This window comes from Euleptes europaea, chromosome 1 (genome assembly GCF_029931775.1).
Source record: "Euleptes europaea isolate rEulEur1 chromosome 1, rEulEur1.hap1, whole genome shotgun sequence".
Classification (NCBI taxonomy): domain Eukaryota; kingdom Metazoa; phylum Chordata; class Lepidosauria; order Squamata; family Sphaerodactylidae; genus Euleptes; species Euleptes europaea.
In genome coordinates this window covers 96,600,555-96,628,014 of record NC_079312.1, presented here as the reverse complement: position 1 = coordinate 96,628,014, position 27,460 = coordinate 96,600,555, and the positions used below count along the sequence as shown (strand labels likewise).

At 40.1% G+C, this 27,460-nt stretch overlaps 1 protein-coding gene across 5 annotated transcripts in view; it reads left to right on the top strand.

Moving 5' to 3' along the window:
- SEPTIN8 (septin 8) overlaps positions 1-27,460 on the top strand; it is a 167,887-nt gene that overhangs the window by 15,727 nt on the left and 124,700 nt on the right. For 3 of the 5 annotated variants that reach the window (XM_056857160.1, XM_056857168.1, XM_056857138.1), the window contains 5 exons: positions 1,080-1,241; positions 9,961-10,057; positions 11,436-11,604; positions 11,886-12,018; positions 13,637-13,827. In XM_056857160.1, coding sequence (XP_056713138.1) covers positions 1,080-1,241; positions 9,961-10,057; positions 11,436-11,604; positions 11,886-12,018; positions 13,637-13,827 — 752 coding nt within the window. Of the gene's footprint in view, positions 1-1,079; positions 1,242-9,960; positions 10,058-11,435; positions 11,605-11,885; positions 12,019-13,636; positions 13,828-19,167; positions 19,360-24,805; positions 24,925-27,460 lie in introns of those variants that run through there. The other 2 variants (XM_056857146.1, XM_056857153.1) reach the window with 2 other exon arrangements.

Here is a 27,460-nt window from a genome sequence, read left to right as displayed (position 1 = left end):
CCTCTGCCTATTTTCTAGTAAAGTCAGTTCTGGTTTTAATCAATAGGGTTGCCTGCTCTGGATTGGGAAATACCTGGAGATTTTTGGGGCAAGGCCTGAGGAGAGTTGGGTTTGGGGAGGGGAGAAATTTCAATGCCATAGAGTCCAATTGCCAAAGAGGCCATTTTCTTCAGGGGAACTGATCTCTATCAGCTGGAGATCAGTTGTAATAGCAGGAGATCATCAGATAGTACCTGGAGGTTGGCAACCCTATTAATCAAGTTACTGCCTATGGGCGGTCAATTGGCCTTCATCCTCATGCACTGCATCTACTAGCAAACCCCTGTGCAGGTTTACACAAGAAGTAAAACTGGGCTCCCCACAGACAAACAAGGGGGTCTAACTTGGCGGATTCTTCACATAGACAGGAAAAAATACCTGGAAACTAGTGAAAAGGGAACTTTTTTTTTTTAATGGCCAGATAAAGTCTTAAATATGTCCCAGAGAGAATGGAACCTTAAATGTCATCAGGAGTCTGCTGAATGACAGAGCAGAGATCAACCTGCTCAAGTACCTGTGAGCTTAGGGGATCCTGGAAGAAAAGATCTTTGGGAATTGTTATGTGTCCCCTGTGATTTCCATTTGCTTAATAGTGAAAGTGTGTGAGTGTGTGTGTGTGTGTGTGTGTGTGTGTGTGTGTGTGTGTGAACAAAAAAGGTATAAATCAAGAAAGGTATAAAGCAACCAAACTTTGAAACTCTTTAACGGTGCCTACATGCTGTGTCTAATACCAATCAAGAAACAACAAAATCAGTCCAGCCACAGATGTTATAAAGGGGCCTTTGTGTACTCCAGGGGGACTCCTCAGAAATGCAAAAAATATATATTAGAATTAGCTAAAAGAAAAATTAGCCAGATGAGGACTGAAAATACTCCTGGAAGTACTGAATGTTGATAGCAGCCAGGTGTCAGTTAAAGCAAGAAAAGGTGGTGTGTTGTATGAAATCTTCTTGCCACGTGTGGCAGGGGAATATCCAAATCATTTTTACATCCCCACCAGCTTGGTTTTAATTATTTTTTTGCTTGTCTTTTCTGTCCAGGTGAACATTATCCCTATAATTGCCAAAGCCGACACCATTTCAAAGAGTGAGTTGCACAAGTTTAAGATTAAGATAATGAGTGAGCTGGTCAGCAATGGAGTCCAGATCTATCAGTTCCCCACGGATGACGACGCTGTAGCTGAGATTAATTCTGTCATGAACGTGAGTAATGTACTTTACATTTGTATAACTTTGGGTGAAAACGCATGGTTGCTTTAGCCTCCTTTATTCCCTGTTTCAGCCAGGATTCAGCCAGGACCGAACGCACGTTCAGCGAAACGCATGCGTTTGATCCTGGCTGAATCCTGGCTGAAACGGAATAAAGGAGGCTAAAGCGACCATGCGTTTTCGCCCATCATGTAGCGGTAGCATTTCCAAAGCGAAGGTAATGGCTGGGAACCTCTGAGCCATGAGTGCAACAGAGCTCTAGGATATGGATCTATCCAGCCTCCTCCTCCCCGCCTCCTCCCTGAAATACAGTACTGGTGGCCGAGAGAGCCTCATGGACAAGATGCCGTGTCAGGGCTGCAGTGTCAAGTGAAATTGCCTTCACCTTCCTCTTCCATTGGCAGATCATGGAATCATAAAGTTGGAAGGGACCACCCGGGTCATCTAGTCCAACCCCCTGCACAATTCAGGAAATTCACAACTACCTCCCCCCCACACCCCCAGTGACCCCTACTCCATGCCCAGAAGATGACCAAGATGTAGCAAGTTTTTCATTTGAACAAGGGGATGGAGGGGCAATACTCCCCTCCTTTTTGGCAGCTTTGGATAGCATTTGGTGCAAGAGGCTCCCCCAACCCCCCTTCCCCCAGCATCAGTTTTCCAGGGGTCACAGGAGGCAGCTGGGGGACCTGGAGGCAGGAAACAGATGTGGCAATAAGAGCCTTCTTCTCATGGCACTTAGGATACAAGCCAATTTAAACTCCATTCACAAGTGTTCTTGAGGTGCTACTGTTCTTCTTTCTCACTGGAATGCTCTGAGTACATTCAAAAAGGTGTGAAATCCTGGGCAGGCCATTCAGTAGACTATCATTGTGTCTGCAAAGGTATCAGAGCCTCTCTGAATAATATCCAGGGATGTGTCAACAATAATTGTTAACCGGGGTGGGGGGCTGTCCCTGGTCATTCTTCTTGTCCTCCTGCCAAAAATGTTGCAGCAATATATGATGAAGCAACAGCAAGAGCAATTAGCTTTTTGGTGAACTATAGGCAAAATTAGATTAAATTAAAATGTCATACCTCAGCATTCTCCCCCATGGGGACCCAAAATGGCTTACACCATTCTCCTCTTCTCCATTTTATCCTCACAACAACATTGTGAGGTAGGTCTGGCTGACAGTGCTTGACTGACCCAAGATCACCCAGTTGGTGCAGTGGGAGAATTAATTTCAATTACCTCTGAGACCCCTACACATTTCATACACACTTCATCTGGGGATGTGTAAAAGACTAGTCTGAACATTTTCCAAGGCATTCTTCTATGTTGGATTAGGGATTTGAACCTGGGTCTCCTAAGTCCTAGTCTGATACTAAAGCACACTGGCTCTGACAGCTCAGGGAAGTTCTCCCCCTCCCCCAGTTTTGTACAGTAAGATAGATCACTTTTATTGTTACTACTGTATTTCAGAAGAATGCTCAGGCTAAGAGCCAGTGGCTTGCAAGGCCACCTTACATTTTACAAATGTAAGATTTAAGTACTCAAAGGTCAAGAAAAAATCAACATCCAAGGCCAAAGGTTATACAATATAAAGGTTATGTCAATACAAAATATGTATATATTTATTACAAGCTAAAATCAATCACATATATAAGGCCCTACAATAGCCTACCAAACCAGCATGCTCATGTTAACATACAACACAAATAGACATAAAATCACAAAATTAGACTTTGACCAGACCAAATGCGTTTCAGCCAAATGGCCTTCTTCAGTGGCCAAAACAATCACCGTTCCAGACTACAAATGTACATAACTCTACAAATCTTTATGACTGTAGGTAAGTTGTGTTTGCAGGATAACATTTAATATATATAACTATCAATCAGTAAATTCAATCAATCAATAAGTTTAATACGGTCCAAGACCAGCAAATATATATAACTACAACACTTTCTCATCTGTTTCCCATTGGTTTGGAAGCCTATACAAGATGAGAAGGTCTTGAACTTCCGGGTGGAGACTGAGCTTGCCAGACGCGAATTTTTTCGCGGCTTCCCAACCGCTTCCGTGGAGACCCCCCCCAGGCCTGGGGGGAGTGGGCCATATAGGAGAGACCCTCCATAAAGCCCCCCCGGCTCAACTCCGGGGGTCCAACTGCCAGCAAAACGCTTGATGCAGCGTCTGGTGAAGAAGGAAGCAGCTGGGGGTGAGTCCACTGAGACCATGGCGGCCGTCCGCCCAAATCTTCCCTTCCCCCCTACTTCCGTTTTTTTTAAAGAACTTTTAAGAACAATACAACAACAAAATAAGAAGCATAATAATTCTAGAATTCATCCTAATATTCAATCAAGTTTAAATATCTGTTGGAGGGGGTTGCATTGGAGCGAAGACAATTCGTAAAGTGAAGAGAGGAGGGGGGGATTTTTTCTGCGGTTGTACACTTCAATCTGGAAGCGGCCGAGACCTCCCCTGTGTGTCAGTGCCTTGGAAATCATTCTGGTCTCTGTGCGGCTGCCCTGATCCTGTTAGCCCACCCGGAGCGGGCGGGCGGACGGAGCCAGGGCGGGCTGTAGGAGACCGGGCTAAGAGGCGGCGGCGTAGCGGCGGCTCCGGCCAGATACTTCGGCTTCCTCCCTGCCTTCTCTCCGACCCCCCCTCCAGAACCACAACTTTCCTATGGGATTTAGCTCCGCGCCCCCGGTATTATTTTTCTTTGTTTTTTCCTCGCCTTCTTTTATTTTTACTTTTTTGTTGCAAGGCTCTTGATCTGGAACGGACTGGGAACGGTGCAAGAGGGGGAAAAAATGGAGTCGCTTTCTTAGAGTTAACTTTCGTTTCCCCTTCTAAAAGAATCAACGAACGCTTTGCTGCCCTCCTGTGGCTTCTGGATTAATTGCAGTTAATTTCCTCATTTTTCTCCATCCTTATATCAGACTGAGACTCTGTTTTTTCACTACCCCACAAAGACAAATTGACTTTTAAAATAACAATCATATACTGAACTTTTAAGCGAGACAAAAAATGAATTATTATTGATTTTTCCCATAAGCAACTTACTCAACCTTTTTTTTAAATATACTGATTAATTTTACTGTTGATATATATTCCAATTAATTCCATTTCTGAAACCTACAAGCTAAATATGTGATTTAACCTAGTATATTGAGTGTATAGTCAAGTAATTAATTGCCAGATTTAAAAATATTTATTTCTTATGTTTTGTGGGAGGGAGAGGGAAAAGAATAATTTGTGTGAAATCTGAATTGACATCCTTTCAGGTTCCTTTTAATTACTATGAGGAAGAGATTTACAAGCTTTGCACACCAACAATCTCAGAAGTTAAAAGGCAAACAACAAAAAAAATTTTTAGAAGAATTTGTAGTCTCAGAAGAAGAAGAGCAAGAGGTTAATGTTGCAAAATTCAAGCCTACATCAGAGACTCCACAAGACAAAAAGAATAAAAGTTCGGTCATGGCCAAAGAAACTCAGGATTTTTTTCTGCGTACACAGGAGATGATATTGGATATGAAAACTTCTCTACAGAAATCAATACAAGATTCAGAGCAGAAGGTGCTTCAAAGTATTTCCAAGGTTGAAGAGAAACTTGAACTTAACTCTCAAGAAATTGTTAAAATTAAACAGAAGCAAGACGAGATAGAGACTTCAGTAACACAACACACTACAGAGCTTCTGGAACAATCGAAAATAATTGAAGATCTTTCAACCAGAGCTGATGCACACGAAGTGAAGCTCAGGGATAAAAATATCAAATTTCGTGGGATTCCTGAACGTTTCGGAAAAGATAGTTTGGAATCAGAGATTAAGTCACTACTTCATGATAATTACGAATTTGACGAGGACGACACTCTTCTTGAATTTTGTTACAGAATAAATTCGTCTTATGCTACTAAGTATAACAAACCAAGGGATATACTGGTGAGATTTGTCCACAAAAGAACCAGAGACTTGTTGCTTAGGACACAAAGAGACGACCCACTGATCTGGGAAGGGAATTCAATACAGATTCTATCTGATCTTCCTGGAGGCGTTCTAACCAAAAGAAAAGAGTACAACGATTTGAAACAAGAATTGGTTAAGCAACAAATTAGGTTCCGTTGGCTTATCCCATATTCGCTAGAGATTTCACTTCCACAAGGGAAAAGAACAATCCATAACCAATTTCAAGCAAAAGACTTACTTGAAGAATTAAAAATATCGGAAGACTCTATTCCAAAAGATTCTGAAGACATCCCGGAAGCAGGTCCCAGTAGATCTCAACCGATTCAGAAAGAAAAAAAACATCCGCTTGAAAAGAGAGAACTCAAAAAACATAAGAAGACTTCTGAAGGAGACAAATTAGATCAAGCAGCTGCATTGTAGATTTGAACTTTAATCTCACCATGAACCATTTACAGATTACATCATTGAATATAAACGGTCTCAACTCCCCAAATAAAAGAGAGTCTTTCACAGCCTAAAAAAGCAAAAGAAAGATATTGTTTGTCTTCAAGAAACTCATAAAAAAAATCATGAAAAAATCTTACACATTAATCATCTTGGAACTCCTTATCTTGCATCGGCACAAGTGAAGAAGAGAGGTCTAGCTATCTATATCAATGAGAAAGTTCTGACAGTAAAGTCTCATCTAGCAGATCCAGACGGATGTTATCAGATTTCGACTCTACACGGATCAGATGGAATTTGTTTTACAATAGCACATATTTATGCTCCAAACGCGGCTAAAGAAACCTTCTATGAAACACTATTCAAGAATCTTGCAGAATGTTATCAGGGAGAAATTATAATTATAGGAGATTTCAATGCAGTTGTGAATCCCATGATTGACAAGACTCATAACAGCACATCTGGAAAGCTGCCGAAAAATGTTTTAAAACTAATGAAAGAATTTAATTTAATTGATATATGGAGAATGAAGAACCCTAGAACAAAAGACTTTACATTTTATTCAAATCGTCATGGATCACATTCAAGAATTGACATGTGCTGGACTTCCAGATCAATGATAACAAGTGTGGAGAAGATACAGATTGCACCTAGAATACTGTCAGATCATAATCCAATTGAATTGACTTTGTCAAGAGGCAAAATAGGGATAAGAAGATGGCGATTGAACGACCAAATATTGCGGAAAAAGGAAACACTTGAACAATGCAAATGTGATCTGAAAGAGTTTTTTATTTTAAATAAGACTCAAGACATGTCTAATTTTGTCATATGGGACGCCAGTAAAGCTTTCATCAGAGGGAAAATGATAGCATTAAATTCCAAAAATAAAAAAGATAAACAGAAGAAACTTAAAGATTTACAAGATCAATTAAGAAGACTGGAAAAGAAAGTTCAAATCAAGTTGGATAAAACCACCTTAAACGAGATTAAGATGACCAAACACCAAATAGAGTTGATAGAAACAGAAGAAATAAAAACACAAACTAGATATGCCAAGCAAAGGTTTTTTGAAAGAGCAAATAAACCAGGTCGCTTTCTAGCCAACCAACTTCGACAACAAGAGAAGAAAAGGAAGATAATCGGTGCCAAAGCCAACGGGATAACTTATAACAAACAAGAGGAAATCAAAAGAATATTTGTGGAGTATTATAAGCAACTTTATTCGAAGGATGATCTACAAGAACATGGATTGTTAACTTATTTAGCGGATGCACAATTACCCAAGTTATCTTTGGAAGAACAAGAGAGCCTTAACCAGAAGATAACAACTCAAGAAATCGTAGATGCCATCAACAACTTGAAACCAGACAAGGCACCCAGTCCGGATGGTATACACCACAATTTTACAAGTTGTTAGAACAACAATTAACTCCGGTTCTACTCTCTCTTTACAATGAGGTAATTGAAAATGGTAAGATTCCTTCGTCTTGGCAGGAGGCACATATCTCATTGATCCCAAAAGAAGCTACTGATCAATATCTTCCTCAAGCGTATAGACCAATATCATTACTAAATATTGATTATAAAATTTTTGTTTCTATAATCACCAAGAGACTTCAAAAAAATATTGGTAAATTGGTACACCCAGACCAAACCGGTTTTATTCCGAAGAGACTAATGAGAGATAATGTACGATTGGTTCTTAGTGCAATCAAATATGCAAAGTCAAAATCACTAAAAACTGCAATGATTTTTTTAGATGCAGAAAAAGCTTTTGACAATGTTTCCTGGCATTTTATCTCCAAAACATTACAACAAATGAACTGTGGAGATACTCTTCTTACAGTTTTTAACACGATATACTCGGTTCAGAGAGCTCGTCTTTTGATTAACGGCTCACTGTCAACAGAATTTAATATCACAAAAGGTACAAGACAAGGCTGCCCACTTTCTCCACTTCTTTTTGATTTATCAATGGAGGTTCTCTCAAATTATATAAGAAATGATCCAAAAATTAAAGGTTTTATAACAGGAAACGAAGAACACAAAATTAAAAGCTATGCAGACGATGTTGTTCTAATCTGCCAGAATCCCGGACAAACACTTTCACATGTTTATAATCATATTACTGAATATGCAAAATACTCTGGTTACAAACTCAACAAAGCAAAGACGAAAATTATGACTTTTAATGTAACACCAGATGAAGAAAAATACATTGAAGAAGTCACCGGGTGTCGAATCGTCAAAGAACCAGTGAAATATCTGGGCGTCAACATATCCTCACAAAATAAGACACTCTTAAGATCAAACCACTTGAAAATCTGGGGAGAAATAGAAAGGGACCTGAGTTCATGGTCCAAAATAAACATCTCATGGTTGGGAAGGATATCAACAATCAAGATGAACGTACTTCCTAGATTAAATTTCTTATTTCAATTTTTGCCGATTGACATTCCTGACCGAGTACTAGAAAACTGGCAAAAACAAATTAATCGATTTGTTTGGAATGGAAAAAAACCGAGAATCAGATTTAAAGTGCTTCAAGACGAAAAGAAAAGAGGAGGGCTGGCATTACCCAATCTTAAATTATACTACCATGCAGCCTGTTTAACCTGGATTACAGAATGGATAAAATATCCCAAAAACCGACATCTTACTCTAGAACGGGCCGATCTTGGACAAGGTTTTCATAAGGTTTTATGGGATTTATCTACAAAAATTCAAAAGGACAAATCACCAGAAGACTGTGATGTTAAAATAGTGTTATTGAAAGTGTGGAAAAAATACAAAAAGAGAATAAGTCCATCTCCGCCATCCATAATGTCGCCAATCGAAGCTTACCATGACAATGTCAAATTGAAACCGGATGTCTATCTCACTTATAACGAAATGATAAAGCCCACAGGAGAAATCAAGAGCCTGAATGAACTTCAAAAAAAATTTCAAAAACTGAATTGGCTGACTTATCTGCAACTGAGGCTCAACTTGCAAAAAGATTGTCTATACCCCCAGCCATTTCGTGAATTAACTGAATTTGAGCAGTTAATATCTAAAAATGATTCCCATGTACTAGGGGAAATTTACAAGCTCCTTCTGAAATATGAAACAGAAGAAGAACAAGTAAAAATCAATATGATAAAATGGATGCAAAACTTCGGAGAAATGATTACTATGGATTTATGGGAAAAACTTTGTACTTCTGAAATGAAATATACTCTCTCTCAAGAAGTGAGAGAAAATTGGTATAAAACCTTTTATAGATGGTATTTGACTCCTAATATGCTCTCACAGATGACTACACCCGGTAAAAAAGGCGCATGTTGGAAATGTCAAATTACAGACGGTTCCTACTTTCACGTTTGGTGGACATGTCCAAAACTACAAATATATTGGAAAAGAATCCATCGGGAACTTCAGTTGATGTTAGACATAAAGTATACATTTGATCCTAAATTTTATCTACTCAGTATAGTGCCGCCAAATTTGTCTTCAAAACACCATGATGTTTTCAAGTATGCAACAACAGCAGCCAGAACGGTCTTGGCAAGAACCTGGAAACAAACTATTACACCCGAAATAGAAGACTGGAAAGAAAAACTCTTGGAATACGCTACTATGGCTAAAATGACTTTTGAGTTAAATTTAACATTTAGTGAATCTACTGAGCAATTTAATGAGAAGTGGGCGCTTTTTTATATCTACATGAATTCTAGTTAATTTGAACATATTATAACATATATAACTAGTCATATATCATTTTTTATATTTCAACAATTGTTAACCTAAATTTTGAATATAAGATAACAGAATATTAGTTTGACATAAGTAAAACGAATGAATGCTATTTTGTAACCATGTTTTACATAGATAATATTTTACAATAATGTATTGTTCTTATAAATACAACACATATCCCCCCCTTCTTTTTCCTGTACCCTTCTAACTATATAAATAAAAACCTATTAAAAAAAAAAAAGATAAGAAGGTCTTGAAGATTTTTCTTGACCTTTGGGTACTTCTGTTTTTTTAAGGTTAAGTTTCCCCCCCTTTGTTGTTGGTCCCTCATGTTCCTAGCCACTATACTGTCTACCAAAAGTGGCAGCAAGGAATGTATCTGTTGAATGGCGATTGTATTTACTGGTACTCCTATATGCATTGAATCATGCTAGAATTTGCTGTATTGCACAAGTGTTCATCTGTTTCCAAATGTTTAAGTGAATCTGTGTGCGCACGCACACATAGATAGTTGTAGTAGAGGCTGTGACAAACAGCCAAGTGAATTAAACTCACAACTCTCATTTTTAGGCTCACCTGCCATTTGCTGTTGTGGGAAGTACAGAAGAGGTAAAAGTTGGAAACAAACTGGTGAGAGCGCGGCAGTACCCATGGGGTGTGGTACAAGGTAAGTCAAATGCTGTGTCTGTTTTACAAGTGGCATGTGTAACCTACCCCTAGGCTAACCTTTTCTAGGTTATTAAAAATAGATGAAACAAGGTCATGAAATAGCAGAGGTTGACATTCAGTCATCTTATCTTGGATTAGCATGAATTTCATCCTTATGTTGCAATAATAATCTTACATAAAAGCACATTCTGTTTCCTTGTTGATCACGTTCGCACTATAACAGTTTGGTTCTGAGACTTTCATTGATAGTTGAGAGGAGAACCTGGATACTAATTGATATTAAGCACCAAACAATGAAGTGGACTACCAAAAAAAATCGGATCAACGCCTTCCCTGTATATCAGAATGAAAACTGAGGGCAAATAGGGAAAATAAGAGCAGGGCAAGAACATTGTAGGGAAAACCAAGGAGAACCATCTTTAGCAGATTTTGAAGAGACATGCGGAAGGAAGCCATCTGTACACTGGCAGACAAGTTCCATTGATACAGGACAGCTGAAGTAAAGAGGTTGAAGAAGAAATTCTGGGTTTGGAAAGATTGCACAGCCATCCTGTCCTCCAGATATAGTACAGCAAACTTAAATTATGGGAAAGGGTTGAAAAGAATTAAAAGATGTAACTGTAAGTTTTGTGGGAAAACTGATCTTCCTAAATGCTATGATAGAAGTGTGCAAAGATGAATTGGCAATGACTTTAGAAGAAGTAGAGTTGGTTTTTTTATGTCAACTTTTTCTACCACTTAAGGAAGAATCATACTGGCCTACAGTCAGCTTCCCTTCCCCTCCCACAACAAACATCCTGTGAGGTAGGTGGGAGCTCTAAGAGAGCTGTGACTAGCCCAAGGTCACTCAGCTGGCTTCGTTTGTAGGAGTGGGGAAACCAACCCAGTTCACCAGATTAGCGTCCACTGCTCTTGTAGAGGAGTGGGGAATCAAACCTGGTTCTCCAGATTAGAGTCCACTGCTCCAAACCACTATACCACATTGGGTTGCCATCTCTGGGTTGGGACATACCTGGAGATTTTGGAGGGGGAGCCTGAGGAGAGTAGGGTTTGAGGAGGTGAGGGACTTCAATGGGGTATAAGGCCAAAGAGTCCACCTTCCAAAGTGGCCATTTTCTTAGGTGAACTGATCTCTGTTGCCTGGAGAGAAGTTGTAAACCTAGGAGATCCCCTGCCTGGAAGTTGGCAACCCCAGGTTAATCCTACAAGACAAAAAAACTGTGATCCTATTGCTAAAGGAAATTCTGCTTTAATTCCAGTTAGATGTGTTCTCTGACAAAAGAGATGCCTGGGTTCTTAGTCCAATTAGAGTATGTGTATGTGTTTGTAAAACATAGTTTTCATGTTGTCTACATTGCTCTTTTTTGTTTAACAAGTTGAGAATGAAAGCCATTGTGACTTTGTGAAACTGCGAGAAATGCTGATCCGTGTCAACATGGAAGATCTTCGAGAACAAACTCATACCCGCCACTATGAGCTGTACAGGCGGTGCAAACTGGAAGAAATGGGATTCAAAGATACTGATCCTGACAACCAGCCTTTCAGGTGTGAGAGAGCTTTCTTTTCCACCTTTGTGCCTGCTGCAATGTGTGAAAGCTGAAAATTGTCTTGAAGTCATTGGGGAATTTTAGAGGCAGGGATATCACAGGTTTCACACTGAGATGGCTTCTCATTGCTAGTATAGGCATTTATTCTCTAATCTATCTTTCTCTTATACACAATGCAAGTTGAAGACAAGCGTTTTATGGTTGCTGTTAACTTGTAAATATTTTGTATTTTTTTAATGTCTAATGATTGGGGGGTTGTTTTACTTTTATATTTGCTAGCCTTCAAGAAACATATGAGACGAAAAGAAAAGAGTTCCTTTGTGAACTGCAGAGAAAAGAAGAAGAAATGAGGCAGATGTTTGTCAGCAAGGTCAAGGAGACAGAGTCTGAACTGAAAGAAAAGGAAAGGGAAGTAAGTATGCCAGAGAATGAGCCCGGGCCCACAGATTTGTGTGTACTGCGTATAAAAATCCCTTTGATGGATGTGATATTTAGAGGAGTGAATTATACCATTAAGGAACTAACTGCCTTTCTTCTTTGTTAGACAAAGATTCTGTCTATTCTATGACAGCAGCCAGGGTACCTCCAAGCAGAATGTGCGCGAGATGTTTTGTCCCCTTCTTGTCCATAGCATCTTGTACTTGGTGGTATATTGCCATTTAGGTATTACAGCTAATAACCGTTGCTAGAAGATCTTCCCTTCATTTGACTAAGCTTTAAAAAGCTATCTAATCTCATGAGTCAGCTTGTGGTAGTAGATTCTGTATATTCTGTGAAGAAATTACTGCCAGTCAACTTCATTGGGTGATCCAGAATTAAAAGGAGAAAAAAAGGTCATTTTTTAGATTAATATATTTTATAATAAGTATCTGAAAATTGAAAGTAGTGTTTCTGTCTCTACAGTGTTGTTTTTTGTTCACATGAAACTCTTATTTGAAACCAAACTGCAGTGCCTCATTTTACAGCCCTAGTGCTGAAGCACGTTCTGGCTCCAAATTAGTCAAAGAGGGAGACAGAGCTGAATCATGTAGCCCTGAAAAACAACAAATCAAAATTTGAGTTTTTGTTTATCTGAAGTCTTAAAAATCCTACTTTTTCAGTCTAGAGCAAGATGCTTCTGCCGAGTTCTTCTGGCAATGTATTGGCAATCTGGTAAATTGAAAACGATGAATAACCTTGTTCAAGTGATTAGCTTGGTAGGCTGGGCCATGCTGATCTAAAACCTGAGTGATCGTCTTTGAATTTTTAAAACCTACTTGGAAGCTTTTTTGGGGGGGTGGGGGTCTTTTTTGAGGCTCCAAAACCCAGGAGAAAGAAGTACAGATTTGGATTGTGTCCAGACTGCCTTTTCCTCATGGAGCTGCTCTAACCCTGAGATGTTTCTCGTAGCTTTTATATATTAAATATAAAAGTCGTACTGTCCTGTGCCATGGAAGAAAAAGCTTTTGTTACACTGAAATTAAGGGCCAGCTTAATTTTTTATTATGAAATGGAATCGCTGCTGCTTTCCCTGCATCTGGCTCCCACATTCTTCCAGTAATGACTGTAAAGAGGAGCCATATGAGTCAGGAAAATGTTGCCTCCTTCCTGTGCCCCGGAGGGAAAGCACTGGTGTGCGAAGAAGAAAAATCACATAAGTTGCCCATCCCACGTAGTTGTTTTTTTACAGATGTTACCAGTTCCATCCAGTGTTGCTCATTAACATTTGAATCAGCCCAGTTCCTACAGGACCTGTGGGTGGCAAAGCCCCTCACTGTAGGTCAGGGCCAAAGGCAGTGTAGCCTGGAGATCTCCTGCTATTACAAGTGATCTCCAGCCGACAGAGATCAGTTCACCTGGAGAAAACGGCCTCTTTGGCCTTTGGACTCCATGGCATTGAAGTCCCTCCCCAAACCCCACCCTCCTCAGGCTCCGCCCCAGAAACCTCCGACCAGTGGCGAAGAGGGACCTGGCAACCCTAGCCAAAGGCCTCTTAGTAGGTAGAAATGTGACAGCAGTGTTCACTAACTGTGTTTTGTTTTTCTTGCTAGCTGCACGAGAAGTTTGAACATCTAAAAAGGATACATCAGGAAGAAAAGAGGAAGGTGGAGGAGAAGAGAAGAGAGCTGGAGGAGGAGATGAATGCCTTCAACAGGCGAAAGGTAGCAGTGGAAACTCTGCAGTGTCAGTCTTTGCAGGCCGCTTCCCAGCAGCCGCTGAAGAAGGACAAAGACAAGAAAAAGTAAGCAGCTCGACATGAGTTTTTTTTTTTTTTTACCAGACGGTGCATTCCCACCTACGAATTTTAACACATAGCATTAGCTTGGCTGCGTTAAAAAACCTGGAAGAAGCAATTTAGGTAAGTGCCTGAGTTATTTTTTTAAAAGCGCCACCCAGTTCCCATTCAAAGCTGCATCAAAATGAGTAGAGTAAAGCAAAGATACAATATACATTTTAGCAAGGCTTCATAACTGTTCCAAAAATTAGAGAGGTAGAAAATAAAGACTCCCCCTTCTGCAGATGATGCTTGTAATGTGCCCCTCAGGACAACATTGCTGATTGCCCCCTGGCATCTTTGGTTTCAAAGGAGTGGAAGGTCTGCTCCTTCCCAAGGAAGGAAGGCATCACCATTAGCTTCTGGGTTTTGGTATCTAGTTGGTTAATGATAATATTTTTGTACCAAACATCCAAAAAGGGCTTTAAAAATGTAAAGAATAGAGTTAATTGGGATGATATTCAGCATAGTTTCTTGTTTTTGACTATTGTTAGAATATGTTGTACTATGTAGCTTTATTTTACTTGAAAGTTTTTATGTTTAGGCTGAATAATATGCCCCACTAATATATGGATGTCCCTCATTGCAACTCAGACTAGCAGTGACTGTCAAAAGGTCTCAAACAGCGGTCTTCCCTAGCTCTGTCACCAGAGAACTGGAGAACTACTGGAGATGGTGGCGATTTAACTGCAGACCTTCTGAACGCAAACCATGTCCTCTACCACTGAGTTATGACTCCCTCCCTTGAAGTTAACGGCTCCTTACCAGAATGAGAATTTTCTCTTTTGAATTATTAGACCAAAGGTCTACCTAGACAAATACTTGCTGACCAAATTTCCCTGGAAAGCTGCCAAAGAGAAAGAGAGGACACCTTCTGATGTCTGTCTCTGTATCTTTAACTAAAGCACTGATTCCCAACCGGGGGTCCACGGACCCCCAGGGGTCCGCGAGAACTAAATTAAGGTCCGCGAAACAAAGTTATAAACCCATAATAAATTAATATTTTCAATTAAAAGTTCTCTATTATAAAAAAACACATATTCAACTATTATTCTAAGTTTAATGTTTAACTAACAGTTATGATTAAAGTTTATTTTCAAATTCTCGGAATTTTTATTTTGAACCTTGGGGTCCCTGCACCGAACAAAAAAGTCCTAGTGGTCCCTGGTCAAAAAAAGGTTGGGAACCACTGAACTAAAGAAACTGCCTCTGCAGATGGAGATTCTGGTCTTTTATGCGTGGCTGTTTCACTTGCCCTCACCCCTCTGATGACTTTGGGTCTTTGTGTTGATTGTGCATGTCATTTCCGAACATCAGAGGTCGCCTTGCTATCCCCCTGCATTTCCCCACATTTTGCCTGCGTTTTCAGAGACCTGTTTTATCTCAAATTTGAAAACGTGGGCAAAATGCAGGGGGAGAGCAAGGCAACCTCTGACGGTCGGAAACAGCATGCACAATCAGCACAAAGACCCAAAGTCGTCGGGGTGACAGCGAGGGAAACAGCCATGCATAAAAAACCTCTTTCAGCTCTCACAGCCTAATAGCACCCCCCCCCCCGCATGTGTCTGATCCCCTTTTAAAAGCCATCTTAAATCAGTGGCCATCATCACATCTTGGGTCAGGGAACGCCTTAAATTTAATTTTGTGATACATGAATGAATAAATTATGCAGGATACATTTCAGAGAGGAAGCATTTCTCCAATGAGCCCTGTTTTTAGGCTACTGTAAATGAGAGCCACTAACTCCAGTCATGTCAGCCCTAATATGCTAAGCAGCAGAAGTAACTTTAAAATCAGATTATTCCTTTGATACATTTAATATTTTCTATTTCTTGAATAAGTGTGTGAATACTGAAAACCCGCCAAACCTTATTGTGAGTATTCTTGATAATGGCCATCAAGAACAAGGCCAAGAGTTAGCAGTCGTATTTCAAGTTTATACTGAAATGCACAGCTTCATGGTTTTCTGCTAAGTTCTAAAACTTATGGCCTGATTTGGATATAATGGCCAATCCATGGTTCGGTTTTTGGGCCTGAGCTTGTATGATCCCTCCTCCCCTCATGTATTCTGATTTGCTTCCTAGTTTGGGCAAACCATAGTTTCTCATTGTGTCTGAATTAGCAAACTGGCTTGTGCTTATCTCCAAACCAGAATTGGAAAACACAGTTTGAAAGGGGTTCATAGGTTTCTGTTGCAGTATAGCAGGTAGTTCTGTATGGTCCAGGACAATGCTATCATAGGGACATGTGAGAATAAGAATTTAGGTTGGGCAGGTGATACGCTTTTTTCTCACACCAGCTTGACGGGATAAGCAGTTATCCCACTCTGCAGTCTGCATGGTGCAGTCTGTAGAGTCTTTATTTGAAGACTTCATGAAGCATGTTGAGGTCTGCCTCTGAACTGATCATGGCTGATCTGTGTACATCTCTAGGCAGATATCAGCCATGGAGGTTGGGCATGGGGAGAAATACCCTGTTGAAGATGACTTACTATATTGGTTGATTGTTTGGGCTGTATGTAGGGTTGCCAGGACCCTCTTCACCACCGGCGGGAGGTTTTTGGGGCGGAGCCTAAGGAGGGTGGGGTTTGGGGAGGGGAAGGACTTCAGTGCCATAGAGTTCAATTGGCAAAGTGGCCATTTTCTCCAGATGAACTGATCTCTATTGGCTGGAGATCAGTTGTAATAGCAGGAGATATCCAGCTAGTACCTGGAGGTTGGCAACCCTTGCTATATGGTCTAAGTGGATTGATGCCTTTGCAGCTGCAGCACAGAATTGCTTTAACAATATATAACTACTAGTAGTCTTTATATAATACCCTGGTAGAGTTTAGCATCATATCAAATTGGTAGAGGCCAGGTTGCTACAGGGTAAAGTTAAGAAACAAAACATTGAGGGGTGATAAGAGCTTTCACAGTCAGTAAATTCTTAGATGATTATTTAGACTTGGACAGGCTTTGGGCCAGCACATTTAAATGTAGCTAGCATGTATTTTATGTGCTAGCTGTTTTTTAATCTTTTGGAACATATGGAGTGTGAACTAAATAGGTTTGTGTGCAATGCTAAGGTATACAGCTACAAGTGAATTCCATCATTTGGCAACCTAGTGGAAGATCTGATTACTGCTGGCACAACTTTTAATTTACAAAAAAAGATTAAAAGGCAACGGCAGTAAAAGCCCATTTTTAAATAAAATGCGGATTAAGGTTTAAAAATCTGTTTTGTCTGAGTCAAATTTAATTGAGCTAATATGCTGCAATAATCTGGGTAGCAGTTAACTATACAAATTCACTAGAAATCAAAATGATCTTATTAAAGTTTGGTAGTGACATCTTCTGGATAATACAGAGGAGAAGATTTTGGAGCTGTTTCGTCATGTTAATGAGCGCAATGTGTCTTAGATTTTTAGCAAAGCTCCCATTGTAAGAGGATAATTCTGTAATTAGTGGGGCTGAGGTTTCTAATCAAATAATACCCCTGGCATTTGATACTGGAATTGGGATTCTTGTGTTCTTAAGGATCAGCTTGCATGATCAGCTTTACCCATTGCAATCACATTTCCCTTCATGGCGAGCTGCCGGCAATGGGAATCTATGAAGTGTGCAAGCTCCATCAGACTGTTGGCTGGATGTTGTATCGACTGAATGTTGGCTGGATGTTGTATCGACTGAACCCTTGGATCTGTGACTTCTACACATACAGTTGATGAGACTGAGCTTCAGAGAACATTTAAATTACAAGCTTGAGCCCTTTAGCAACACGCAGTAGCATCTACTTGGTCTTATGAGATGTACTGATTCTCTCCATCCTTGCATGGGTTGCAGTATTAGTATGTAAATATGATTGCCTATCAGAATAGAAGTGTTTGTGTGTGGTTGTATGTGTGTCTATAGGCAGTCTACCTAATTCATAGAACTTGTTCTAGGTAGCATTATCAGCATGGGCAGCAGTAATATTGTCCATCTCTTATGAAAAGTCTACATATGTGTTAATACCAAGAGAAATCAGAAAACTGGGATGCAAGATAGCTGTGGGGGGTACTGTCTTTATACCTACATGTAGATTCCTTGCTCTTCAGTTAGAGGCTAAATTTCATTCTTTATTGTCTTACAGGAATTATTAGCAGTTGTGACTGAGTTTGTATTTTGGTTCAACATACTCAGTCTCCTGCTACAAAGGTCACCAGTGAACATTTCTTTAAACATAACTTGTAATGTTAGGAGTACCCATTGCTATTTTTGATTCCAGTAGTTTTGGTTGACGGCCTGCTTACAGGCAGCATTTCAGTTGAACTGGCTGATACAGAATTGATAATCAAGCAATTGTGTAGTTTTCATTTGTGTGATGGGTGAGCTGTTCTGAAGAGATAGGAATGGATCCTACATGCTTTCTACTCATGGAAGGGAGAGCTGTGCAATTTCACCAGATGTCCCATCCAGTTAATTTTTAGTTATCAGTGTTTCCTAGCCCTCAGCAGAGGATTTTTAGGGTTCTTGAGGGGATTGCTGTAGGGAAAGCAAGGAAAGATTGCCTTCCATAAGCAGAAAGCCAACAAGATCCAAACCATAATTAGCTTCCTACTGGATCAGCCAACAGACTGTCTCGAATGGCACTGTCAACTTCTGCTAATCCATGGAGATGGATCCAGCAGGAGGGGCACAATTTTCACCCACTTCACATCCTCAGTTCATTTTTTCATGGTGTTCTGAAGGTTCCCTTTACCTCAGGAGCAGTCTTTCAGGGAGCTCAGCAGTCTGTGTTGGGGTGGGAGGCAGGAACGTTTCACTCTGCTGGTGGAATTGCTTCTCTTTAGTGGAAAACAACGTTTGGATCTAACCCAGGCGAAGGCCAGACCTGCTATGGTGAGATGCCAAGGATTAAACTGGAGACTCACATTTTTAAACTTTAGAGCTTAGCTGTAGTACGGTTGCTGATGGAAATATCGTCTAGTCCAGGGGTGTCAATTTCATTTGTTACGTGGGCTGGATAGGACAAAAATGTCACTTGGTGGGGGCTGAGCCATGCCTTGAGAGTTGAAAGGGTGGTTGCCTCAGCTGGTTCGTGGGTCGGATAAGAGCTCTCAAGGGGCCGGATCTAGCCCGCGGGCCTTATGCTTGACATCCCTGGTCTAGTCTGTGGCTTTTTGGAACAGGTATAGTTTTGCTCATGTTGTGAGTTCCAAGGACCAAGTCTTCTCTTTTATCATTGTGTGTGTGTATATATATTTATACATATTTCTTTACTCTTATGTTTTGATTATGTTTGGTTTCTATAATTTAATTCATGCTTTTTATGTTTTTGTTTCAGTTAATCTCATACACAGACTTAAATGCCAGGAGCGGACTTTGTACATTCATGTGTTTAGTTGCTTGCGCTTCCACCCTGTGATCCATTCTGCCCATACCATTATGCAAGTGAGCCAGCATGAAAGAGAAAATGACCACCTTCTGTGTTTCTCAGAGAAAGGACTGGGTCTGTGCAGGATGTAACTTTTTAAAAGTAATTATTATTAACCGTGTATTTGCAAATTCCCTTATATGCATTGCAATGCCTAGCTCTGAAACAGCAGGGGTTTGATTTATTTTAAGCCCTGTACATCTATTTATATACTGACCCTACCTATACCTAATAAATTAACCATTGCAACTTAACTAAGGCATTAAACATAAAAAATTACCTTTGGGAATCTCATTTGTTTTATCTTTTAAAATCAATTTGGTGTTAAAATCACCAAAATGTCTTGAACAAATCACCATTTGAATGTGTGGTGACACTTTGAATCTCTTGCCCGAAGAAAAGTGATCCAGCTTCGCGACTTCACTCTAGTGGTGTTATTTAAACAAAACCCCTAAATATCTTTGACGTTTGTAGTAGTAATAAAAGTGAAATTATAGCATTCATCTTTTCTGTGCAGCTGAAGTGCAGCACTATTAAATAGGAATTTTAAGAGGGCTTGCACTCATTGTAATTATGGACCTATGAATGAGGCATAACTCCATTTATTGCTCCAGTGTGTGCTGCTGTCTGGGTAACTGTTTCATCCTGAAATTCCATAATCAAAATTAGGATGTAGAAAACTGGAGTTTATAATTTTTTTCAGTCCCTTTCAGCATCAATGCCCACTCCTTCTAGAATGGGGTGTCTGGGTTTCTCCCCCCACCCTTCTGTTGCTAAAAAACCACATTGTAAAAACTTGTGTGTTCATTTTTCTGCAATGGCTGAAAAAAAGTACACAGGACCGGTATATTTAAGCAACAGTTGCTATCCTCTGTGATGGAACTAAGAAAATGGATGGATATGACTTTCAGAGCAAGATTTCCCTTGAATTCCCTTTCGAGTGGCGTTGACAATCGTAGAAGCACTTAGGTTGTGAACATTTCCTTAAAATCGCATCTTCGTGTGGTGACATGTTCTCAGACAAAAAACTCAACAAAAGTTTCCATGGCTAGGGGACCATCTGTCCTAATTGTGGAAGGATTCCCTAGCTGTTAAATAACTGGCAGACATTTGGGCTGCTTCAGTTTGCTAAGGTTGGGAATCCTTATGCAGCATGGTGGACACATTCATGAGCTAGAATTTGAAATGAAAATCAGCAAAGTTAAGGTTGATACCAGAAGATTTCCAGGTGGTGATCAAATTAGCTGTGGGACCTGATTAATTACATGAAGAAGAATTCAGGGCAGTTAAAATAGTTTGATCGCATTATACTCTAGCTTGCATTTAATGCTTTTAGGGCTGCAATCTATTTGTTTCACAAGAAGCGGCAGCCAAAATCGAAGGCTTGTATCCTGCCTAGACTTTCCGTGGGCACAACGGGGTGGGTAGTTTTCTCTGATTTCTTCCGCCCCTGGGAGACCTCATGGGAGATATCCCTGGGAGTCTCCCGGGAGCGGTATTGGGGGGCATTTGGGGCTGCCCTGGGAGAAGGAAATCAGTGAAAATCACCCTTCCTTGCATGTGCAGCAATACTAGGTGGGATCCTAGTTCAGAGCCATATTCATGGTTGTTAGGTCTGATTTATTCATTGCATAGAAGAGGGGATGAAAACCTGACAGAAGCACAAGTATCTCTCATTCATCCTTTGTGTGCAAAGTGAGCCACTTGTCATGCCCTCAACCAGACCCATCACCTCCAGAGGTTGTAGAAGTTGTTCCTCTATGTTCTTCCCACCTTGCTTTTGTGTAACGTTAACTGTTCTCAGTTCCCCTTTTCTCTGGAGATGGTTTAGCCCTCCCACTTAAAATCCTTTTTAATGCTGTATGATAGCCTGTATTTTACTTTTGAAATGGGGAGAGGCATTTCCTTGCCTGCCCAGAAGTAGCATTTAACCGGGCAGAGATTTCTCATGTTGCACATTTTCTGGCAGAGATTTCTCATGTTGCACATTTTTTTGCAAATGCCCATTGTAATTGCTCAAAATTTGAAATGTTGTCTTGGGGTTTTTTCCTCCACCATGGAAAAGGCAATTGTCTGTCATAGATTAAAAATCGTGTTACAGTATTACTTTATATTTGTGTAGGGGGGAAGAACTCATGATGAAATTATACAGGTACTTTAAATGGCAAGCCATCTAAGAAATGGTGGTATAGATATTTACACTTTTTAGGAGTTTGCAATAATTGATTTTTTAAAAAAAGGCTGTGCCTCTGTTAAGCTATATATATAAATATATTATTTCCTGATGGGTAGTCTACAAAATACTAGGAGAAGGGGAGTAACTGTCTAAATGGACAAATATGACGCATCATGTACAAGATGACAATCCTGGCGAAGTGAAGTTGGCTAAAGTTGAAAAATGAATCATGTTTTCCTTTGTCAGATGAAAGGTTTTGTAAAAGCCTGAAGACTAATTACACAAAGGAGACTGCAGAGCAGGTGAAACGTTTGATCAGATATGCAAACTAGTGCATCTGTTCTAACAAATGCTGTAACGAATAAGATTCTCTTTGCAAATATTTTCTTTCTGATTGGCTTGTAAGAGCTCAGTTTCTTTCTTCCTGCCTTTTTTTGGAAAAGGTGTGTGAAAATCCAGTAGCAATAATGAAAAGATTAAAAAATGGTTACGATGGCAATATTTTCCACATATTTCTGATGGAGACATTCAGAATGTATGTAACAATGTATTAATTGTGTGTGTGTGAAATATGTGTGCATATATACACACTCATACATTGTGTTGGCCATTTTGTCCTTTTTTTTTTTTAAATTACTGACCTCAACTTTGCCTCAATTTTGGTATTCTTTTGTAAAAGTTGTCCCCATTAGAAATCACACACTTTTTTCCTTGGCTGGGATCCTGTTTAGAAGTACTTAATGTCATATTTTTGTACGAGACCAAACTCAGCTGTTCATGCATATTATACTTCTATACATTTGTTTCTTATTTAACGAGTTCCTGGTGGTTATAATGTGACATTAATCTTGAATTAAAGTCACCTCTTGTTAGGTGAGGAAAACAGGAAAACGAAAACTAATTTTTTCCTGTCCTATAAATAATTGGACTAATGGAAAGATGCAGCTTTTCATGGAATCTTCACCACTAGATGTTTTCCTGTTTTTCAAAGCGTGTGCATTCGAGACAGCTGTTTATTTGTAAATGAGAGCCATGCAGAAGATTCCACCTGGAAGACCGACCACACAATGTTACAGAGACAGTGGGGGGGGGGGGGAAATAGTGGAACTATTTTCATGAAATGTTAACATGTCATTCTCATTTTTGTTTTACAAGTTTTTTAAAAACCTTTCAGTTTTTCTTTTCAGTTTCCTTTGTACTATTATTAAATGTTACATTTTACTTTGAGTTTTGTGGTGTTTTACTTTTGACGCATATTTCCTTCAGTGTTGAATATCTGTTCTCCATTATGTGAAAAAAGCTTTCACTTCCAATATTTATATCTACAGGTGTGCGCTGAATCCATTATCTCACTGATGTAAGCAAAATGGCTTAGATTAATTTATAAGAATACATGGAACTAGATTTGGCTGAGCTTAAAAATAGTTGGCTAGGTTTGTCACAGGCATAAAGCATTGAGGTTCCAAGGCTTTGTTGCAATGCTCAAGATTATGTAAGATGCAAAGACATGGAATAAGTTTCCTGAATCAAGTTAAAATATAATGTAGGCATGCAGTATCATAGAATCATAGAGTTTGAAGGGTCCTCCAGGGTCATCTAGTCCAACCCCCTGCACAATGCAGGAAATTCACAACTACCTCGCCCACACACCCCCAGAGACCCCTACTCCATGCCCAGAAAATGGCCAAGGTGCCCTCCCTCTCATCATCTGCCTAAGGTCATAGAATCAGCATTGCTGACCGATGGCCATCTAGCCTCTGCTTAAAAAGCTCCAGGGAAGAAGAGCTCACCACCTCTCAAGGAAGCCTGTTCCACTGAGGAACCACTCTGTTAGAAAATTCTTCCTAATGTCTAGATGGAAACTCTTCTGATTTAATTTTAATGCCCGTTGGTTCTGGTCCGACCTTCTGGGGCAACAGAAAACAACTCAGCACCCTCCTCTATATGACAGCCCTTCAAGTACTTGAAGATGTTATCGGTTTGCATGTTATTTGCATGTTATCGGTTGCTGTGACATAAATCACCCTTCTGATATACGATCTTTTGGATGCAGGGAGTTCGACAGTTCAGTGTCTGGGTTCAGTTCAAGTTCACTGCTTCTGAAATGTTGTACTCACAAGTCTACGGGTACTGATCAAGCTGTATAGAGATGTTGGGGTATGGGAGTGACTTGTACATAATCTGAACCCCCTTAAGAGGCAGGCAATTGATATGATGAAAGGGAAAAAAAATGCCAACCTGCAAATGGGCAAAACCAACAACTGCCCGTACAGGTGCCTTCCCTGTTGTGGTTCCCTACCTTGTGGAAGGTAGGTCAGGAAGGCTCCCGCTCTCCTGGCTTCCTGCAAACTGTACGAAACTGAATTATCCAAGAGGGCTTTTCTTCGCATGCAATAGGATAGCCGTATACAAAAGGCTTCACAAAGTTACTTGGATAAATCATTGGTACTGTGGTCTGTACGGCTGTGTATAGTTTTCTGTGGGTTGGGGCCCATTGTGTAATTTTGCATCATTTAATGTGTCATGTTAATGCCAATGCTTTGCTTCAATTTTTTTTCCCGATTTCTGTTTGTTCTACAACCCAAATCCTATTTCATTATGTATCGAATGTCCCATCCTGTTGATTGTATTGTCTGACTCTGTGTAATCCGCCTTGAATCCCAACAAAGGTGGAGTATAAAAAACACAAATAAATAAAAATACCAAAATGGATTAAAGAGCCCATCTGAAAACAGTCTTAGTTACAAAGTCTGAAAAGAGACTGCCCCTAAGGCCATAAACAATGTACATTTTCCTTCAATCTGTAAACATTTAAAAGCAAGCTTTGTGCAAAGTCTTTATATGCAGGCTTGCTTATTTCATAAAATTAGGCTTTAGAAATCATGTATGAACACATGAAGCGGCCTTATACTGAATCAGACCCTTGGTCCATCAAAGTCAGTAAGGGGTCTTTCACATCACCTACTTTCCTAGTCCCTTTAACTGGAGATGCTGGGGATTGAACCTGGGACCTTCTGCATGCCAAGAAGATGCTCTACCACTGAGCCACAGCCCCTCCCCATGATTATTAACAGTTGAGTGTGATGAAATGGAACTTCCTTGGTTTCCTTCTAGGTCCTGTTACACCATATTAATTTGTCTTCTGTAATAAAATAGTGGTGATCACATAGACCCCCACCCCAAAAAAGTTTTCAACTGCAAGTTTAAATAGAAAAAATAGAAGATGGGCTTTCACATTTCCATAAACTGAAATAAGTGGAAACTTTTGTGCGCTGTCCGTTTTTATAGAATGTGCTTTCATGCATTTTCGCTTGGCTGTCATTTGAGTTAAATTGCAAGCTAAATGTTGGTTCTCTCTTGTTCTTTCTGTAGCTTCTTTAGTCTTCCCAGCTCCATAACATCAGGAAGATATGTAAATTAGAAGATTTATTAAGGCCAAAACACTTCATGCAGAAGAAATTTAATTGGTGCTTCCACTTTTTTATGTTTTGCGTTGTATTGCACAGAAGAGATGATAAAGCAGCATCTGATTTTGGACACCTTTGCCTGACGAGGTTTCTGAATTAATTAAAACTCTGGTAGTTCAACTACCAAGCATTTTAATTCAGGCTAAATGCATGGCATGCACTAAAAGCAAAGTACTAATCTTAATTGATGGGGAAAGAACCCTAATAAAAGCTTCCCAATGGCAGATTGAATGCATTTGTGTTCAGTACAAAACTGATATTTCCAAACTTACTGCTTGACTCTGCCATTGTAAATGGAGGCTTGATTTGTCTTTTTTCCTGTACATTTTGACTTCAGATCTATTAACTCTTTATAACCTAAATGCCCTACCTAAACGAGTCCCACAATTTTTAATTATTATTATCTTGCTTTTGTGGGACTAATAACCATATAAAGGATTTGGGATTGGGGGTTTCAAGGAGCTTTAAATGTCCCTACCATCTCTGCAGAATTCTTACATCCTTTAGCACTAACTCCTATGTGAGGTTTTTCCAGTGTAAATTTTATAGCGGGAAATGTATGTAGAAGGAAAGTCACTCACTCAAGTTTCCTCATAATAAAATGGTGCCTAATTTGAACTGGGTTCTTATTTTGTTTTTGACACATTTTCTTTCTCTTATTTCTGTATCTCCATTTGTTTCTTGTTGCAAGTAATACCTGTATCGCCCCAAATGCTTTCCTCTTTGAAAACAATACACTGGACCTGATCATGAGACCATTTTTAAAGGACAACTAAATGCAGGGGGTGGGGAGAGGGAAGGCAGGAGGCATTTTTAGAGGGAGCCTCTTACATGTTGTTTCCTAAATCTAGGGAAATTGAATGAGAAATGTATTGCCTTCTCTCTTCAAAGAAACATATGCTGGGTTTGTGTAACCCAGATCCATAGATATTGCCCTTTTAAACTTCAGAAATAACATCTGAGAGAATGAAAACCAGAAATAGACACATTTAAGTAGCAGAGTAATTGTCCGCATTCAATTTGTTCACTTTAGCTTCTCATTGAAATCTGGAGGGGAGAAAGTGTTGATGTAGGAACGAAACTTGCAATGGAAGGGGAGCTTCTCTCTGTAGGGATGGTTATAAGGGTTTAAGCACTTTTTGTAATTAGGGTTCTTTTTGCAGACTAGTAAACTGTAAATAAAAACAATTATTAGCAGGACAAAATACGGGGAGACTTTGGGATCTCCAGTGTTCTAGACTAGGGGGATTTACTCTGTTCTAAGGATCCTTCTTCCAACTTGTCTCCTCCCCCTCCAAGCGAAGAAAGTCTCCTGAAGCTGGAGGGATGCTTTAGCCTTTGCTTAATGGAGTGCCAAGGATGCCGGCCAGTAACTGGCTGGAGGTTTGCCAAATCAGCAAGAGCGTAACAATGCTTTTTGATAAAACCGAAAGTCCACCTATTCCAGAAACTCATTTTCTAAAGAGGCCAACCAGATGCTTCTGTGAAGTCCACAAGCAGGATGTGAAAGGAGTACCCCCTCCCCTGCTGTTGCCCCCAAAAGAACTCAAGAGGTACCTTGTTGCATCAGACCAGTGGTCCATCTGGTTCAGCCTGAGAGCTCACACAGCCAACCAGCCTCTCTACGGAATCAACAAACATGGCCCTGTGGCCAAGCCTTTCCCCCGCATGCGGCCTCTCAACACTGGTATTCTGATGTTTGCTGCCTCTGAATGTGGAGGCTCTCTTTAGGCACCAGGGCTGGTAGCTATGGATGGCCCTGTCCGCCATGACTCTATCTAATCCTATTGTAAAGCTGCCTTTGTTAGTGGCCATCATTATGACTGTGAATTTCACAACTAAATCTATTTACCATCAATTTCATTGGGTGCCCTGAGTTCCACTTTTATGGGAGGAGGAAAAAGTCCTTTCTCTCCGCTTTTTCCATACCATGTCCCTTTTTACTTGTCTTTTCTCTAAACTGGAAAACCCCAGTCTCTAGCCTTTCCTTACAGGAAATGTGCTCCACCCTCTGATCTTGGATGGCCCCTTTTGCACTTGTTCCAGTTCTGCGATTTTTATTTTTATTTTTGAGACAGGGTGACTAGAACTGTATGCAATATTCCAAATGGGGCTACACCACAGGGGCATTACAATATTGGCGGTTCTGTTTTCCTAACAACTCCCATCAGAGTTTACCCTTTTCACAGAGTTTACCGAGTCGACATTTTCATCAAGCTGTCAACTACAACTCCTTCCCAGTCACCATCAGTTCAGACCCCATCAAGAAATACTGAAAGTGTATTTGCTTCTTTTATACCCTGCCTTTTTCCCCAGTGGGGAGCCAGAGTGGCTTACATTATTCTCTCCTCCATATTACCCTCACAACAACACTGTGAGGTAAGTTAGGCAGAGTGTGTGTGTCTGGCCCAAGGTCACCCAGCAAGCTTCCATGGCAGAGTGGGATAGAACCTGGGTCACCGAGCCTGACACACAAACCGTAACTATACCACACTGGTGGTGAAGTTTGGAGTTTTTGCTCCAGTGTGAATCACACTTACTTTGAACCCACTTGTCCGAT